General features: G+C 36.0%; 1 protein-coding gene across 4 annotated transcripts in view; it reads left to right on the top strand.

Moving 5' to 3' along the window:
• Window positions 1-17,747, top strand: part of igsf21a (immunoglobin superfamily, member 21a) — a 425,352-nt gene that overhangs the window by 148,461 nt on the left and 259,144 nt on the right. For all 4 annotated transcript variants that reach the window (XM_073916068.1, XM_073916067.1, NM_001278321.1 and 1 more), the window contains 1 exon segment: window positions 16,399-16,511. Coding sequence is in view for 2 of the 4 variants with exons in the window: in NM_001278321.1 (NP_001265250.1) it covers window positions 16,399-16,511 (113 nt within the window). In the remaining 2 variants the exon portion in view is untranslated.

The raw sequence follows: 17,747 nt of genomic DNA, 5'->3' as shown, positions 1-17,747 counted from the left end.
TTAAGCTCAGTTAGAGCTCGGCGGGTGTAGGAGTCAGATTGTGTTAGATATGAGAAAGCCTTCAAAGCTTCACATGGACTAATCAGTTTTGATGGCTTCATAAAGGCCCAGATCCAGGGACACTGTGGAACACCTTGTTGTATGCAAGTTTGTATGAGTTTGTAAAAGGGATATGGTACCATAGTATTAGCCAAATAGTGATGTGTCATATGTGTGCTTTTATGAAGTGTTGGGTAAAAAAAAGTAATAAATGAATATAGTTACTAATTATAATAGTATTTAAATGACTTTTCTAATGACTTTGTCAGTACTTTATGTACTTGGTTACTCAGTAAGAAATTTAATTGCTTGATTAATACTAAAAATTAACCTAAATCTCAACTCATAGTAGAATAGTTTATACTATTAACTTAAACTGAGTAAGTTCACAGGACTCATATAGATTAGTTTCTTAACTGGAATGGGTTGAAGCAATTGGTTTCCTCGAAGAGTTTGAGTTGCCTTAACTTATTGGGTTTTACAGTACTCTGTTGGCTTGAGTTATCTTCATTTATTGGGGTTTCTGTGTTCAAATTGCTTCATGTACTCAAATGGATTAAGTTCAAAGTACTCACTGGGATTGTTTTTTGAACTTAAATGGTTTGTTGCAATTGGTTTACCTAAATTGTTTGAGACTTTTTTGGGGTTTTACAGTGAAGTAATAAAAAAAGTTAAGTAATGTAAAATGTATAAAAAACTTATTAACAATTCTAAAACAAAAGTTGTTAGTAACCTTATCTTACAATGAATATTCTTTTATGAATTATTAAATGATCAAATCACTTCACTACATAAAATCATTTCCCCAGACCAACATACAAGAACATGCAAAAAATCTGTACATAAAAAGGTAAAGTTATTGTGATAAAAGAGTTATGCAAGCTATTATATAAATGCAAATTACATTTTCAATGTGTTTGTTTTTTTTTATTATTAAAATAATAAACCAGATTTAAATAGGGTGCAGCAGTGGAATGTCAGCCAGGAAGTAAAATCCTAAATAGCACAAAAACACAAACTGAAATGTGGTTGGCCACTATAAATGTTGTTCAGATGGTCTCTTCCTGTCTAAGTGGGCTGTTCTTGGGCAGAATAAGCTGTGAAGTGACTCATTGCCAATCAAAATCTGACTATGTGAGACCACTGGGACTGGCATTAGAAATCCTCTAAAAGATTCTGTAGCTGATCAGCCAAAACTAGTTTTTAAACAAATTTTAAAGAGGTGGACACTTTTCTGTCGATGATGAAAGACTAAAGCAAGACACTGCATGTGAAAAGTACTTGTAGAAAACTAATGCTTCTCTGCATACCTCCCGAGTTAATCGTTACATTGAGAATTGCAAAGATTTAATGAAGTACAAGTTTTCGAAAATGTTATGTTTAAATATGCATATCAGGCATTCTTTCATTAAATATGCACTAATGTGTACGCAAATTACTGTATTTTTTCTTGTCTTTTTTTCAATCACAAACTAGTTTCAAATATTTTTTTTGCTCAGATGGGATTTAGGGAATCTTGTTTTTTCATGCAGAAATATTTTAAAACATTTTATTTTTGTAGAATAAATAATAATATATAACCACGCTTCTATAAAAGCGTTCAGAATACAGATATAAATAAAAATAGGACGTTTGGTGTATGTAAGTGCTGCTGAAGTGGAGATTTATGGCTCAGTACAGGACAAAAACCTCATTTTGAGAGTACAGCCTTTAAAAATACGCATTGAAATTGAAATCTACAGACAAAAGAAGCTCTCAAAAGTCTACTTTAAACGTTTTCTTTCCATTAGACTGAAAAAAAAAAAAAATATGAAAAGCCAAAGAGCACACAATCTTACAATTGATTAGTGCATGAAAAAAATGTTTTAAGCCTCCAGTGTCTAACTTAAAAAAAGGGAAAATTAGAAAATAAATATAAAAATATATAAATTATTGTGGCTGTAGAAAACAGGAGGCATTGTGTCTTTATTGCACCAAGGTTGGTCTGTACAGGACAACGGTGTGTCCAGAGACTCAGGGACGTTGTCACTGTTTTTGCTTAAACCTCAAGGACACCTTGTTCATTCACCAGGGATGACTGGACCTTCACGAAGGAGAGTCATTAATGCTGGGTTTATGGGTGGTGATGACAGGTGTTATTAGCATCAGGTGCTAACGAGTTGCCAGTAGCAGTACACTGTCATCCCCACTCTTGTGCATCCTTTTATGAGATAAGATGTTCTTGAAAATATTGATCTTTTGCAAAAAACGCAAAATTACCCATTATGTTTTGTGTGTATGCGTAGGAGGATGCTTCGAATGTCCGGTCGGCAGTTTGATGCTTATAATCAATCCAATTTGGACAGCTTTGAAACAATAGTTTTAATCTATTTTACTGTTTTACTATTTTACTGTACTATTTTACATTGCACTAATACTGCTGTTGATTAGCGCCACCTCCTGGACTGGTTCTTTAAAAAATGTTGTCTAATAGAAATTAAAAACATCTGCAAGTTACCGTCAAAAAGCATATTGTGCCATTTAAATTTCTCTTATCAATTACGTAAAAAACAGCTTAAACAAATTTAATTTACCAAAATTGTTTCTGTCTCACAGAAAAACAAATACTGTGTTAAATACTACACAATAGAAACTAATTAATCATGAACTGCTCTCAACGTTTAAATTAGTCAGCAAAGTATCAGGGATGTACTTTTATTTTTTGGAAATAGCATGACTTAACATTCCATACCTGTTAAGTGTCATGCCAGTAATATGGTTTGCTTTTTAATGCAGTAATGTATTGCGTGTGTGTGTGTGTGTGTGTGTGTGTGTGTGTGTGTGTGTGTGTGTGTGTGTCGGGAAAACTGACGCTATATTTCAGTATCTTATCTCACGGCAGACTCTCATGCTTAAAATGCATCTGACAGAAGTATAACGGCTTTAACACAGCACAAAATCTAAGTTGTGCATCACAAAACACCCCGTAAGCCTCTCAAAATGATATTGACTAGCATTTTCTGATCAAGATATACCAGTTATAAAGGCTGTAAACAAAAGTTCTAAGCGTTCTACCGGAAGATGCTGATGCTTTGTCGCCCTCCATGCAGCATCACAGTAGAGATCACAGTAGAGTTTTGTTGCTTGCAGCACATGTTTGGCAGTAGAATTTAGCATGTGTTCCCTAAATGCTAATGTACTTTAGGTTAGATGTACAGTATGTAATTTGTTTAGGCCTATCACGGATAAATACGGTATACTCTAAAACTGAGTACATCAATTCAAATTATTCAAGCCATTCATTCAAAATATCGGATTCATTTAGAAAGTAAGCAAGTGATTGGCTTTTTGAAGAAATCATTGGTTGAATTCAGATTAAGCTGAATCATTTAGGTAAGAAACACTGCAGTGTTCTCTGAGATGCGCAAATGGCTTTGTTTGGTACTATTTTTTAAAGGTGATAAATAAAAAAAAGTGCAATATTTAGCCCTCGATGTAACTCTGCCATTATTAACCTCTTGTTTAATTGTTGTATTAAAGCTATACCCCATTTGTGATCACATACACATGCTAATTTGTTAGAAAGCAGCATTCATTCTTGTCTGATATCACTTAACTATATTGTATCATATAAAAAATTAACATACAGAACATGAATATTTTTTGCTTCCATAACTTGGAAAAGGATTAGAATTTTCACTGCAATACAATCAGCTTTAAGGTGTGTTTTTATTATTTGAGTGTGTGACATACTCAGTGTCGGCTTATATATCAGTAAAACAGCTACAATAAATATTCCACACCTCAATTCTTAATCAACAAACTGTAAATACATCTATAAATACATTCCTATACATGTCAAACTCTGCTATATAATCAAATAAGCATTTTAAATGAATATAAGTAGATAAAATGCTTAAATGTTTACACACTCAGTTTATACTCTTGATGCGTAAATCATGTCAAGCTTATTTGATTTTACCTTTCTTTTTCTATTTACTTCCTGATTGTCGTATCCGTCCCTCAACTTCACATTGCCAGACTGAATACTCCTGCCCATGGGAGCGTATTGTTGGATTGGCAGCAGACGGTTATTTGATGTGAGTTTATGCTGGTTAGGACAGGATGCTTACAGTTTGTTGACATCAGAAGGATTGAGCATTGGGGAGACCCAGGTGTGACGGGATACACAATGTGTCATCCGTCAGAGGTTCACCCGGATTGAGCTGATTTCCCAGCAGTCCAGAGCAGGTGTGAATGCGCCCTCCTTGGTGATATGAAGACAGGCTTGAGAGGGATTTAGACTGAGGTATGTGCCAAGAATAGTTTGGTTTTAAATCATTTAGATTTAGCTCACAGAACTCCAGTGCAGACTTAAACATGTCCTTTATTCGACTGTAAACAGTATGATAATGTGAATGCTCAACAAATATGGAGATGAGTCATATTGAGGGGATTTTATAACATGGAAAAAATAAATTAAGTTTCACAAACTAATTTCGAAAGAAGCAGTTGGCCTCTCATCTGTAATCATTAGTAAGCCAATCATTAATCCAAACTCACTATGATAGCCTGTCTAAAACTACTCACTTATCTTCGTTTTTCGCCCACCCACCCCATCTCCTCCTTTTTCCTCCTTTACCAGGGGGAGCCCTCGAGAGCTACCTGATCTTGTACCCCCTTACATGCTCATTGACCAGACAGTTGCCCTGGGCTCAATTATCTCCAAGCTCAGGGTCCTATCCTGGGACAGCATGCCAAACCTGCTATTATTATCAAGCAATATTCAAAGTGTGAACTCTCAAAAAGAGAAAATAAAAATTGTCTTGAAAAATTATTATTTGTTTGTTTTTAAATGTTTTAGTTCATTGGATTTTAATTACAGAAACTAGTTTGGTCTGTGATGCTGAATTTTTGGCACAAGAGTGAAGTATTCTACTTCGTTGTGATGTAGTAAATGCTGTCTTTGGTCCCAATCACACAGGGGTGTGTTTCCTAAAATCATCGTTAACCACCTAAGGTCGCAAGTTCTGTCTTTACAAACATAGTTTGTTGATTTGCCCTTTCCCAAATCCAATCTCCCGATTTATGTGGAATGATTTTGGAAATCTGCAAATTTCTGCGTGAGCAGATTCCGTGTGGACCTAGTTATAAATAACGTGGTTCAATTGATAAATCTGCAATAGATAAACTACGGTTATGGGGAAACCAACACAATCTCACGGCAATTCGTAAGTTTTTCATTTAGTGGCTAATTCGTATGAATTCGTGCAATCTAATTCGTACAATTTAGTACGATTTGCTTATCCCCCAATGACGGTTGGGGTTAGGGGTGGGGTCAGGTGCCACGCCTCCTGATTAAAATCGTACCATTTCGTACGACTGAACTCGTACGAATTCATACGAATTAGCCACTAAACTGGAAAACCGTAAAATACTTAAGTTTTCTCGTGAGATCAGGCTGGGGGAAACACTCATAACTACATTGTTCGTTTCTCAAACGATGCATCATACTATTACAGTTTAGAGTTATGGCGTTGTTTGGGAAACACACCCCAGAACAGGATTTGGCACACTGCACTGCCTTTTTTATGTTGCTAGGCAACCGATGAGTCTTTCAGTTTGATCAAGGATTATAGCATGAGCACAATAAAGTCATTGGCTTGTAAACTGTCATATTAGCAGAAACTGAAAGAAAATGGACACACAGAGCCACCACAAGTCTCTCTTCCAATATTGCAGTTTCCCATCATAATGCAATTTCAAATGTCCTGAAGAAGTTTTAGGGGAAAAAGATTGGGAATTCAGTAGTAGACTGCCAAGACACACATATACACAAAAAGGATGACCATTCTGCTGGAAGGTGTTATGAGGTTGATGCAATTACAGTTGACGTGCATGATGTAACGAAGTAGAAATTGAACTGCTTGTGTGGTTAACAGTTACGTCAATACCAAAATTAACTTCTAGGCCAACTCCCACATCATCGCTCCGTGTAATTGAGTAATCCAGCCATGGTCTTTCCTTAAGCTTGCTCTAGCGGAGACTTTGTGGCTTAGCTGAGCCTGACCGTTTGCCCATGGGTGAAGATATTGGAGAATCAGTGAATCTGTCCAAATGCTGTGCTTCCCACTGTGGTGGTTTGCCCTATTAAAAGATTGTGTTTGTCGGCTGTCATTTCTTATAAATGCTTATGAAATCTGTATTCAGTTCCCTGTTGGACTTCAATTGGTGGGGTGGGTGGGAGGGGGAGTGTTTGAAATATGTACTGCTCAGACCCAAGTGCACAAGTCCATGTAATAAGCTATTTTAAAATCCCTGCTCATGGCACTTTCCATATCAGTAAGTCACGCAATATCACACCATCCTGCTCATAGCCATTTTTCAGCCCAAAAATTAGCATGCAAACACAAAAGCATATACAAGCTCTCGCTAAGGAGGCGGCTACCGTAATCGTGATCGGGTGGGAAACTGTGTCTCATTTGAATTTCAAAAGCGGAACGATTAACAATGCCAGAGAAAAAAAAAAGATCGGACAAAAGAAGTGTGTTACATCAACCTGCTTTGTACAGCACTGGCTCCATTTTACAACTTGTAATTTATTCTTTAGACACTATTGTTTAAGCATTGACCCTATAAGGATGCTATTAAGTGCTGGCAGGAGTTAAGTACGTTTTACTAGAGTAGCAGAGACAAGCATCATTTAGTGTTTTGGAAAAGTTTAAAGTTAAACATGTGTGTGTAAAGGGCTACTGTTTAATATTTGAGGTTTGTAAGATTAACAAAAGGCAATTTTATTCAGCAAATCTACATTCAACTATTGAAATTATTGTAACAGTAAAGGCTTAGTGGTAACACTTAATTTTGATTGTCCAATAAAGTATTAGTAGACTGTGCTTAATATTTGTTGATACTGCTCCTTAAAGAGACATTTACTGTAGCTTACTATTAGTATCTTTGCAAGCACATGTCAACTTACACTAACCCTAACTAAGAGGTCTGGTAAGAGTCTGTATATAATCTAATGAGAATTAGATGGCATGTAGATGCAATGTAACTTAAATTGAACAAACTGACCATCAAAATAAAGTTTAACCAGCTTAGTTTATATTTCCGTCCAATTAGGGTGGCCAAAAGAGACCAAACCCATTTTACCAGGACAGCCAAGTATTTCAGCTATATTTTCAGTGTTCTGACATGTTCTGAATAACACCATAATGTGTTGGCTTATACTTTGGTTTCCTTAAAATTCTTAATTACTGAGTTCTAGTAGTATTCTTCTGTTGTGTAAAAATAGCCCAATCACTTACAGCGCCAGTAGCCTCATGGACATTGTGCCGACATGTAGCACCATTGTACTTTTTGTAATGAAACAATTAAAGCTATTAAAAATAAACTTTATATGTCCTTCTGTTTAGCTATGAAAATAGTTGATGTTAAAAGGCAAACTTATTGTTTTTAATAATATGTGGACACCTCATATGAAACTTATTTTAAATTCAATTTTTTGCAATTTATTAAATAAAACAGGCCATCAAATTCAAAACCTATACTCAGGAGATGTGTGGCTTCTGACCTATTACTCATCCGGGACTAATTTTGTATATTTGTTTTGAAATAATAAAATGCTTAGTGCAGTGCAATTTATTTACATTACTTAAGCATCTATAACCTGTTTTTTTTTAAACATTATAAATTCTAGATGATGGATATTAAAGCCCAAAGTGTCTTCTTTCCAAAGATACATGAACTGTGAATTTAGACCAAATTATTCAGCCACTGTTAATGTTTTAGTTTAGGGAGGTGAGGAAGCTGTGAGAAAAAAGTATGACAGCGATGTAATCTCAGAAAACTTTTTACAGAAATCTCATTTTGCACGCTATCTTCATAAAAAAAAAAAAAAATATATATATATATATATACATACATATATATATATATATATATATATATATATATATATATATATATATATATTTTGGCTTTCAATGTATATTTATTCCTAGGTTATTACAATAATGTTTTCTTTTGTTTGTTTGTATATAAAAAAACAAATGTTAAATACAGTACAGTATTAATTTCTCATTACTTCATAATGTATAACTTTTCATATATATATATATATATATATTTATTTAATTTTTTTTTTTTTTTGCATGACTCTTTCTTGATAGACAATGGACAAAGCTCAAAGTGTCTTCATTCCAATGATACCTAGTTTATGTTTATACAGTAGCTCCCTGCGGTCAAGAACTGTTACTATTTAAAGTTAGTTTGTTGTATACTCAAAAGTGCTGGCTATTGACTTGAAATTGCTTGTCATCCTGCGAAGTGACTATTGCAGATTCGCACATTGCGATATCGATGCTGAAACTATATACTGTATTGTGCAGCCCTAGTCTGAGATAGTCAGCTGCAGAATGAATAAACTACAGAACATAGTCAATAAAACATCTTGTAAACTGTATGTCTCATATACTGAGCAGCATATACTGTTCATTCCAAATCTCCAAATGAGAAATCTGTTCACCCTACATCCAATCCAAACCATCCATACTCATTTTTATCTATTCTATCATCTCTTCACCTACAGTAGATCAACATGTCTCGACTATTTTTTTTTTTTTTCCAAGTGATGATTTTCTAGCTCCTTAAGCATCTTATGTTTAACTCTACTTAATGATTTGACATTTAAATAAAAATACCACATATGAACATGCTGCCTGCACCAGTTTCTCCAGACTCTCAAAGCTCTTTATGGATATATGGGTGCTAAGTGGAAGGGATTTTATTTGAGAGCTTCAGCTCCTTTTAATGACCTGTAGCTCTCGAGGCTTATCCATTCAAATCTCCTCCAGCGTAAAGATCCCTCGAGCGTGATGATTAAATTAAGATTCTTTAACAAGCACATGGAGGTGCAGCTCGATCTCAGAGACAATGCTCCACATGTTGCATTGGCAGGCCATTTTACGGTAGGAACCTGTCATTTCAGATTGACTCTTTCCGACAGAAGACTGATCAAAATCAGGGTGACTCTGCACAATTTTGGCCATGATTTGGGGGTTTGAGACAAGATTTCTCTTATCTTAGACAGATGATTAATGACCATTGCGATCATATTTCATCTTTAATGAAATTCTGCCAGTGTCAGAAATTACTAGGCACGGTCCTGCAGAGACTTCTTCCATGATGACAAAAACTAATAGAAGAACAGAACCTGATTGGCATAGTTATCCTCTCGCAGACTGCTTGATTCTCAGACCGTTTGACCACCATATCAATGATAATATCGATATTGTGTATCTGTCAACAAAGCAACCATAAAGGGGAGTTAGTTTAATGTCATTGGACTTGAACTTGAATATTGGATAAAAATGTGGGTTTTTTCAAACTTCTGGTTTTATGTCAAGAAAAGTTGTACGCTAGTGCTACATCAGCACTTGATTTCATTTGGAAGGAACAAACTAAAATGTTAGAAACTTGATCACTGAACCTCGAAGACTATATGTATATATTTTTTCTAAAAAAAAAAAAAAAAAAAAAAAACCGGCAACATGTATGGGAGGGGGGTTGAGAAGACTTCCACTGCAACAAATTACATCACCTAGCTAATAATTCAGAAAAATATAATGGTTACTCAAAGTCATGGGGTAGAACTCCAAACAGGTCAATTACCGGAGAAGTATCAATTATAACAGATATAATTTCTGAAAATGAATTGAAAACAGTCTCCCAAAAAGGAAACAAAGCAGGACAGGTCCAGAACATGTGAACTAGATTTGCAGGTTGTCACAGTTTGGATCAATAGCATGGACATGTGAGCCAGATTACACTTAGACCAGTGAACTCTGTGGACTACTTTGCATTGTAGAATCCCATGACGAGTACAGACAGATGATGTATGGATCTTTTGTAAAATAGTTGACCAAATATCTTCAGTATGTGACACTTTTAACACCATTTGGAGGTGTCAATGTTGCTGAGCAATATATATAAAACAATGTGAGCATTACTGCCTTGAAACTTCTCTCCTGACCTTGAAAATATAATAGGCTGAATCGTAGAAAAGCTGAATTAAGATCGTGTGTAGGGTCGATTCGAGATTGCGATCTTTTTTTGATTAATCGTGCATCACTAGTAGACTCTTAACAATTTCAGCCATCATATGCACATTTATTGAGTCCAAAAGATTCATTTGTGTCTAGACCTAAATGTGCATGCGTTCATCATTAGTATATATTAATTTAGCATAATATATTTGGTAATCATTATATTGAAATGTATTCTTCAACTAAATTCTGCAAATGCCAAAATTTTCGATTCAAAGTCCAACACTCCTGCAGTGTTATAACAACACCATCAAGCCAAAAATCAATTGTTTTGAAACTTATTCTGAAATTAGCACCTTATTCTAAAATTAGTTAGTAAGTTTTGAATACTTCGGTTTGGAGAAACCTTCATTATAGTTGAAAGTGCCATTTTGATTGCTTCTATTTGGAAAGTGGTACATGTCCTCAGTAACACAACACTGCTCAGTGCTTCTTGCTTTAGGACCCAGGAACCGACTCAATTTCTAGAAGTCAAAGTTTGGAAGAAAGTGATTTCTTAGGGTTCAGGCTCCATCACAGTTTGGGAATTTTGAAACTAAGTGAGGTCGCGGATCTGCTGGAATTTGTTCCTATCCTTGCTCCCTTATTTCCCTCGAGGCTTAGAGTGAGCTGCTCTGTCTTCCGCTGAGATAAATGTACAGAATTGCCAAGTCAATTCTGTCAGTCTGACACAGTGATAAGGCCTTGGCCGATGCAGTGAGCAATTGAGCTGTTTTGTCTGACAAGAGCTAATTGAGACCTCAAGATGGACAGATTATTGAAAAGTACGGAATTGGTCTGGCGAATCACTCCGTCTTTCATTCCTAGAGCATTCTGAGGCATAATGATTCACGCTCACATACTTGCTTGAGCACTTGACAACAATTGTTGTTGGGTGCTATGCATAATTCATCAGGAGACTTATAAACATTAAATAGGTTTTAGAGGCAGTGTTGACCTCAAAGCGCGGTGGGATCTTGAGGAAATTATTCAGTGGGCCTAAAAATGGTTTTACAGCATTGATGAAATGATGAGTAATATCTAATGTGACAGGCCACTGTAGGTCGGGTGTAAACACAAAAGATATTTAACTGTAAAACAGGAAGTCAATGAAATAATCACATAAACCCGCCAACTGTGGGATTTCCCATTGAATATGGCAATAAACAAAGATTTGTGTATTAGAATATTTAATCACTCCCCTAGAGAGCTTTCAACACCCCATGTTCCTCATTTCACATCAAAATGCAATACATTTTCTGTTAAATGTTTTGCCGCTTAAGGTAAATTAGCTGATTGGCAGAGATCGCTAAAGAGTTTTATTTTAATATGTCCCCCACTATGAAGGACTTAATTTCCCAGCATGCACTGGCATGTAAGATTGGATATCTCCTTGCGAAGTAATGTTCCAGATGAACATGAAACATCTGCAGTTATTATACCCGCCCGTAATGGAGATTGAATGCATCAGGGGCATATTAGGATTTGGTATAAACGCAAAATAATTACAGTGAAATAAATAATCAGCCGAAGTTTTCTCACATTGATGTTCTGAATCTCCCTCTCCTTTCGCTGTCTGTGTTAAGAGGAGTATTGACTGGTTAGATGGATAGACTGTGCAGTCAGTAGGATCCAGGCCACCTGCTAGGCAGACAGAGAAAGTGCTCACTAGAGCAGGACGTTCCCATCTTTATCCTTAAGAGGCGAGAGCTCTTCCATTTGTCATTTATGTCTACATCCAAGCATTTTGATAAATGTGTTTTCATTGTGTCGGAAATGTGATCAACTTTGTAATTATGCTCATTAACTCTCTAAACCGGGACCACAATGCATTTTAGTTGATCAGGAATGATCCGCACATATGGATAAGGTGTATGTGTAACTGCCTTAGTTCTAATAGCACTGCTTCGAGCAGGATTTGAATCCACGTCTCCAGCATGGCAGGTGGGAATGCTAACTAGGATGCAAAAGATTGCAGCTTCTAACATCAGTCACTACTGTGCTTCTTGAAGCCAGGGGAGTGAGGTTTACTCACACAGCTTCTACTAGTTGGCCTCTGGTACACTCAAAACCCAAACATCATCTTTATCCAGGTCACGACACCCTTTTGGTTCTATTTACACCACTCCAAGTGGGATTCTAACTGGCATAAGAGGCAGGCATGGTAAAATGGTGCTAAAACTGCAGTTTCTAGCATCAGTCACAAGTGCACCCGTTGAGGCCAGGGAAATGCGGTTTACTCACACAGCTTCTACTTACTGACCTCTATTACACTCCGCAAACAAACATCTCTCACATCTGGGTCATGGCACCAACAAACCCTTCCACTTCTACTAGCACAACTTCAAGTGGGATTCAAACTGGCACAGGGAGTGAAGTTTACCCACACACGTTCGTCTACCTTCCCTCCATTACACAAAACCCACCCACCACTTATTCTCATCTGGGACACTGCACCAATATAGACCTTAAAGTTCTATTCAGACCAGGAAGATTGAACATGGCATGTTTGGCATCTGAGGTGAGGATGCCAAAAGGACTCTACTTGCTGGCCTTCATTACACTTCTAAGCATCGATTCTGACTGGGTCTCTCCACCAATAAACCTCTACAGTTCTATTCACTCGTCTCTGATTGGGATTTGAAGTGGCATCTTCAGCATCAAAACACTCAGCTGAACACTCAGCCTTTATGATGTTACTAGTATGGTGTCACTTAAGGCAGAGAGAGCAAAGCTTACTTCTAGTTAAACTCACCACTGAAATGCTATTTAAATCCGGGTCACGGCACCAAGTAAACCAGTATTAGCATAGCAAAAGTGAAAAGAGAAAGTAAGTGAAAGAGGCCAGAGAAATGAGAAATTGTTCACATTACTTAGTTAGTTAGCCTGTTACACATAGCCTTTTGTGGAAGAATTTGTTTTTCCCAGCATTCTTTGAAATGTGTCACTGAACTTTATTACAGTAGTGCATAAATAAGGTCAAATAATTAGCATAAATAGTCAGATATGCTGTGATCATCAAAATAATTGTGTGTTCTAATTGTGGCTAGCAGGATTTGAAGTGTTAGTTTATTTGTGGGGTGGGACTGCCATAGCCAAGCTGATTTGGAGACAAAATTAAACAGATGGCAAAGTGTCCATGCCTTAAGTGTAATTAATGGAGCAAAAGAAGCTCCTTCACACTTCTGTGTGTGTGTGTGTGTGAGTGTGTGAGTGTGAGTAAAGGTGAGTAAAGGGAAATGCTGATGCTGTTCAGAAGATCTAAACTCAAGAATGAGGTTCTAACGTCGACGCACTGTATTTTTAAAAATTATTACATTTCAAAAAAAAAAAAATTTTCCTTGTTTGATACTCTAGAAATTCTAAATCCTTTAAAGAGTTAATCAAGGTTTTGGGGGCTTTTAAATTTTTGAATATTAAGAGAATAAATAATGTTTTTTCATAAAATTTTTCATTACACAAAGTTCATGTCTAAAGATAAATGGCACAAAAGCATCAAGGGCGTGTCCGAATCCACTTTTGTGATTTTAAGGACAAAAAAAATACACTCTGAATCCTGGTGCATGGCCTAACAGAGTTGAGCTTATTCTCTTAAAGAGTTATAGGTGTGGTTTGAGAATGACGTGCAATAAATTAATCAGAGTCTCATCTCCCATTCCCTTTAAGAGTCAGTTGCATCGTGCCTTGGTGCATTTGCTATTTATATGGAGCCTCCTCCATTTGGCCTTTTTACTTTCTCTTTACTTTTACTCTTTACTCCTTTACTTACATGGATAAGGAAACAGTGTTGTACTCACTCCACTGAAGACATCCCTCAGCCTTCATATTTAAATTCATTTGTTAAGTGCAAAGATTTGTTTGAAAATGATTTCTATATTCAGTTCTAATTTTCAGCAAATGAATAAATGAACAATATTAATGAAGTGTGGCCAAAAAAGCAATTTTTATGCCTCAAATAGTAATGCATATGTCTCCAAAACCCGACAGATAGATAAATCTAAGCTTGTTTATATAAAAAAAATGCATATAATAAATAATACTGCTAATAATAACAATATACTAATGCAAATTGTCATGAATAAACTGAAAAAAGCCCCCGGACATGAAGAAGGCATAGAAGTAGTGGTTTTTATATTTATGTAGGAATTAATAATTTCTGTAACATTTTAACACTTACATTTTTTCACATATAAAGGTATTTGTATATTGCTGTACATCCTGTCTGTACAGATCTGCATAGGCGCATAACTAACATGCTGGACTTTAGACAAGCTTTCATTCAGTCAGTGACCCTATTTCAGTTCCCTGAAAATAGCAACATGCCAACACTATGCTATAAAACACCTCCTTTTTAGACCGGAACACCCATGAGTACACAAAGTGGTGCAAATGTATTTGCTATTTACCCAACATGGCACAAAACGTAAAAATTAGGGTTGCTCTTATCTGAAAATAGCAACAAATGTCAAAAACATGTCTTGCACCTTAGTGCATGATAGGGCCCCTAAAGATTAACATATGTTTTACTTAGCCAATTTTACAAACACACTAACTATACAACATTTTCTTGCTTTTTATTAAAAAGTCAAGATTTAACAAAAAAATAAAAATAAAAAATACTTAAAAGGCCATGAAACCCCCTCGTTTCAGCAGGGTGTTTTCACACCTCTACTTTGGAAAAAATCAGAAAAGTGGGCGTGTCCAGCTCTGTTTAGGGGGGAGTGTCGGAGGAACTAAAGTGGGAGGGTGTGGGAGTGTCTATTTGGGCACGCGCGAGTTTCAGAGTCAAAATACACAGACAGGAGAAAGTGATGGTGTTTAACCTACATGGACATCTGTAGTTGAATTATTTGCCAAATTATTAAATGTTGGACTTTAACTGCAGTTTGGCTCTTTCATTCAGGGAATTCATTCATGCCCCTCGCGACAAACGAGATATTTGATTGGAGGAACTGCTCTAAGCGTGTATTTTTCATGCAATGTTTGATAGCGCACGGCGAATGAGAGAAAAAAAAAACCTCCGCATTTCCCGGAAACTTAGATGCACACGGCAGGTAGCGTCAGAAAGCCGCGTGTGTTATTCCGGTCACTAAATGCCGTAAAAACCCTACACGAGGTTAAAGTTTGGTTGTGATGCTAACGTGTTTACACTCGGTGACTCGGTGCAATAGTTAACTTAGTTCGATACGAGCAAACTGAATAAACAAAGAGTACCGGTCGCTCACTTACCAAATCTGTAGAGACAGGACAATCACCAGCAACTAGAGCCACGTCTTTATGAAGAGAATACTACAAGCGAATCCAGATCTCAGCGTTTGGAGATGAGAACAGCTCTCATGTAAACAATAATCCTCCTTAGACACGTAAGTTATTGTTGTTGAGCGTCGCGTACACTGTTAATCCACACGTGACGCCAGCTGCGCTCTCACAGAGAGAAAATGAAAACAAAACTTAACGGCAGCAAACTATAAAAGCAACACTTCACGCTTGTTTTGCCAACACAACGTGGCGTCTCTGTCGTGAAAACACTGTGACACTAATGAATATTAATGAAGTTGCACAATAGAGCGCGCTGATTGGTTTGAACCAAGCCTTACTCATGCATTAATGCATCACACTGTAAGACGTAATAAGACTCACTCTGGCACAGACGTCCAGTCTGCACGCTGGAATACAACGCTATTATGTCATGACCGTGACGCAGCTTCAAAAATTCGTTTCAAACCGGAAGTACGAATTTGCTTGAAATAACGCAAAAACAACCAATTTACACTTTTTAGTGAAATATAGGCGTCCTAATAGTGTTTATAGCTGTGTGGGACACATATACGACTGTCAACAGCTCAAAAAATGTGTTTTGGTGTTTCGTGACCCTTTAAAGAAATCTATTTAGTTATTATAAATGTATGCATATATATTAATTTAGTTATAGGAAATATTATTTTACTTGACTAAAACTATTTGCCTTGTTATATACATTTTATCATGGAATATTTTGATAATTTTTTTCACTTTATAGATTTTATATTCAGTGTACAAAAAAGGCTTTTGTTTTGTTGAAGCCAAAGCCTTAGTTTCCTTAGCAACGACATCGTTTTGAGCTGGCATGTTAACTTGTGTCAATTAGTTCCAATTCATTCTGTAATCAGTTCATAATTCTGAATAATATGATCAATTATATCATGAAGTGGTCTGATTTATGATAAGCTTTTCAGTCTGCACCTCATGTATCACCATCTGGCTATTTGGCTTATATTTTTAATAAAAGTGATGTCTTGTTTTGCCTCTGCAGGATATCTGACTGTAACGATAGAGCCATTGCTACCTGTTGTTGTGGGAGAAGCGGTGACTCTAAAGTGCAACTTCAAGACAGATGGAAGATTACGAGAGATCGTATGGTACAGGGTAAGTTGCAGTTTACTCTTAATTTATCATCATTGTTTAAGTTCATAATTTGTTCTGTTTTGAAACTGTTAGTGTGTTAATGTTCAGACTTTTTTAATTGTGTGATCTTGAGGCTGCTCTATTGTTTAATATTAAACATTTCAATGGAATTCTTTCTTGTTATTGATCGTCTGTGGCATTATGTGGTCAAATCTTTAACTGCTGTAAATTAAAGTTGTGAGCCGCCACTTTCATAGCTCTTGTATTTTGCTCTGGACTCAGTTGAGTGATTGCTCTTGTACACAAACCCAATTATTTATTAATGATCTCAGAGGCTGATTGTTTTGCTCAGTGCTGTGGACTTGAATTGTTCAGTTTGTATTATAGTGGAAGTTTCCAGCTACTTAAGTGGTGGGATTTGGTACATAGATGCAGTTAAAAGGATCGGATAAAGTCCAAAATAAATGAAAAATTGAGGAGAAAGATCATTTAGGTAACTTTGAATGTGGAAGTTAGCAAGGGGGTCCTAATAAAATGACCAGATGATGTTGAAAATATTGAAGTGCACAACCTTCTTCAAAATCTTAGCTAAATAATAGGTTGTACAGTATGTATGTATTTTGTTATTCATGTCATCTTTTTTCCTTGTTTATTCATGTTTTTGAATTGCATTATGTGACCTTGGTCTTTCTTGCAACACCTTTTAACCGGGCAAAGTTTGAAAAAAGTGACTTTTAATAACATTCATAATAGTTTAAAGTGATATATGGTCTGGATTGGAGTCGTATATTATAGTACAAAAACCTTGTAATAAACTGCCAGTACATTTTTTTGTTATTTTACAGACCTAATTCTCTATATATTATTTATTATACATTATATTATTTTAAATTACTATGTGCTACTAATATGAAGCTAGATCAGTCTCAAATAATAATAATAATAATTATACATTTGCATTTATAAATGAGATAAATGCACAGCACAATTCATAAATTCACAAGTCCAATTCGTAAATTCAAAACACAATTCATGAATTCAGAAGTACTACTAAACAAGTCATCTATTTAAACGATTCGTTTGAATCAATGATTTCTTCAGTAAGATTGGCTACTAAATGCATTGAATCCAGCCATTCACGAATTATATGAGATCATCATACTCAATATTAATGTTATTCAGCTTATTTAATTTATGGCTGTTGCATATATGTTAGACCTACACTAAAGTAGAGTCTGCTGGTCAATACAAACTCGT

The sequence above is a fragment of the Danio rerio genome, chromosome 11 (genome assembly GCF_049306965.1).
Source record: "Danio rerio strain Tuebingen ecotype United States chromosome 11, GRCz12tu, whole genome shotgun sequence".
NCBI lineage: Eukaryota > Metazoa > Chordata > Actinopteri > Cypriniformes > Danionidae > Danio > Danio rerio.
This window is presented reverse-complemented; position numbering and strand designations above follow the sequence as displayed.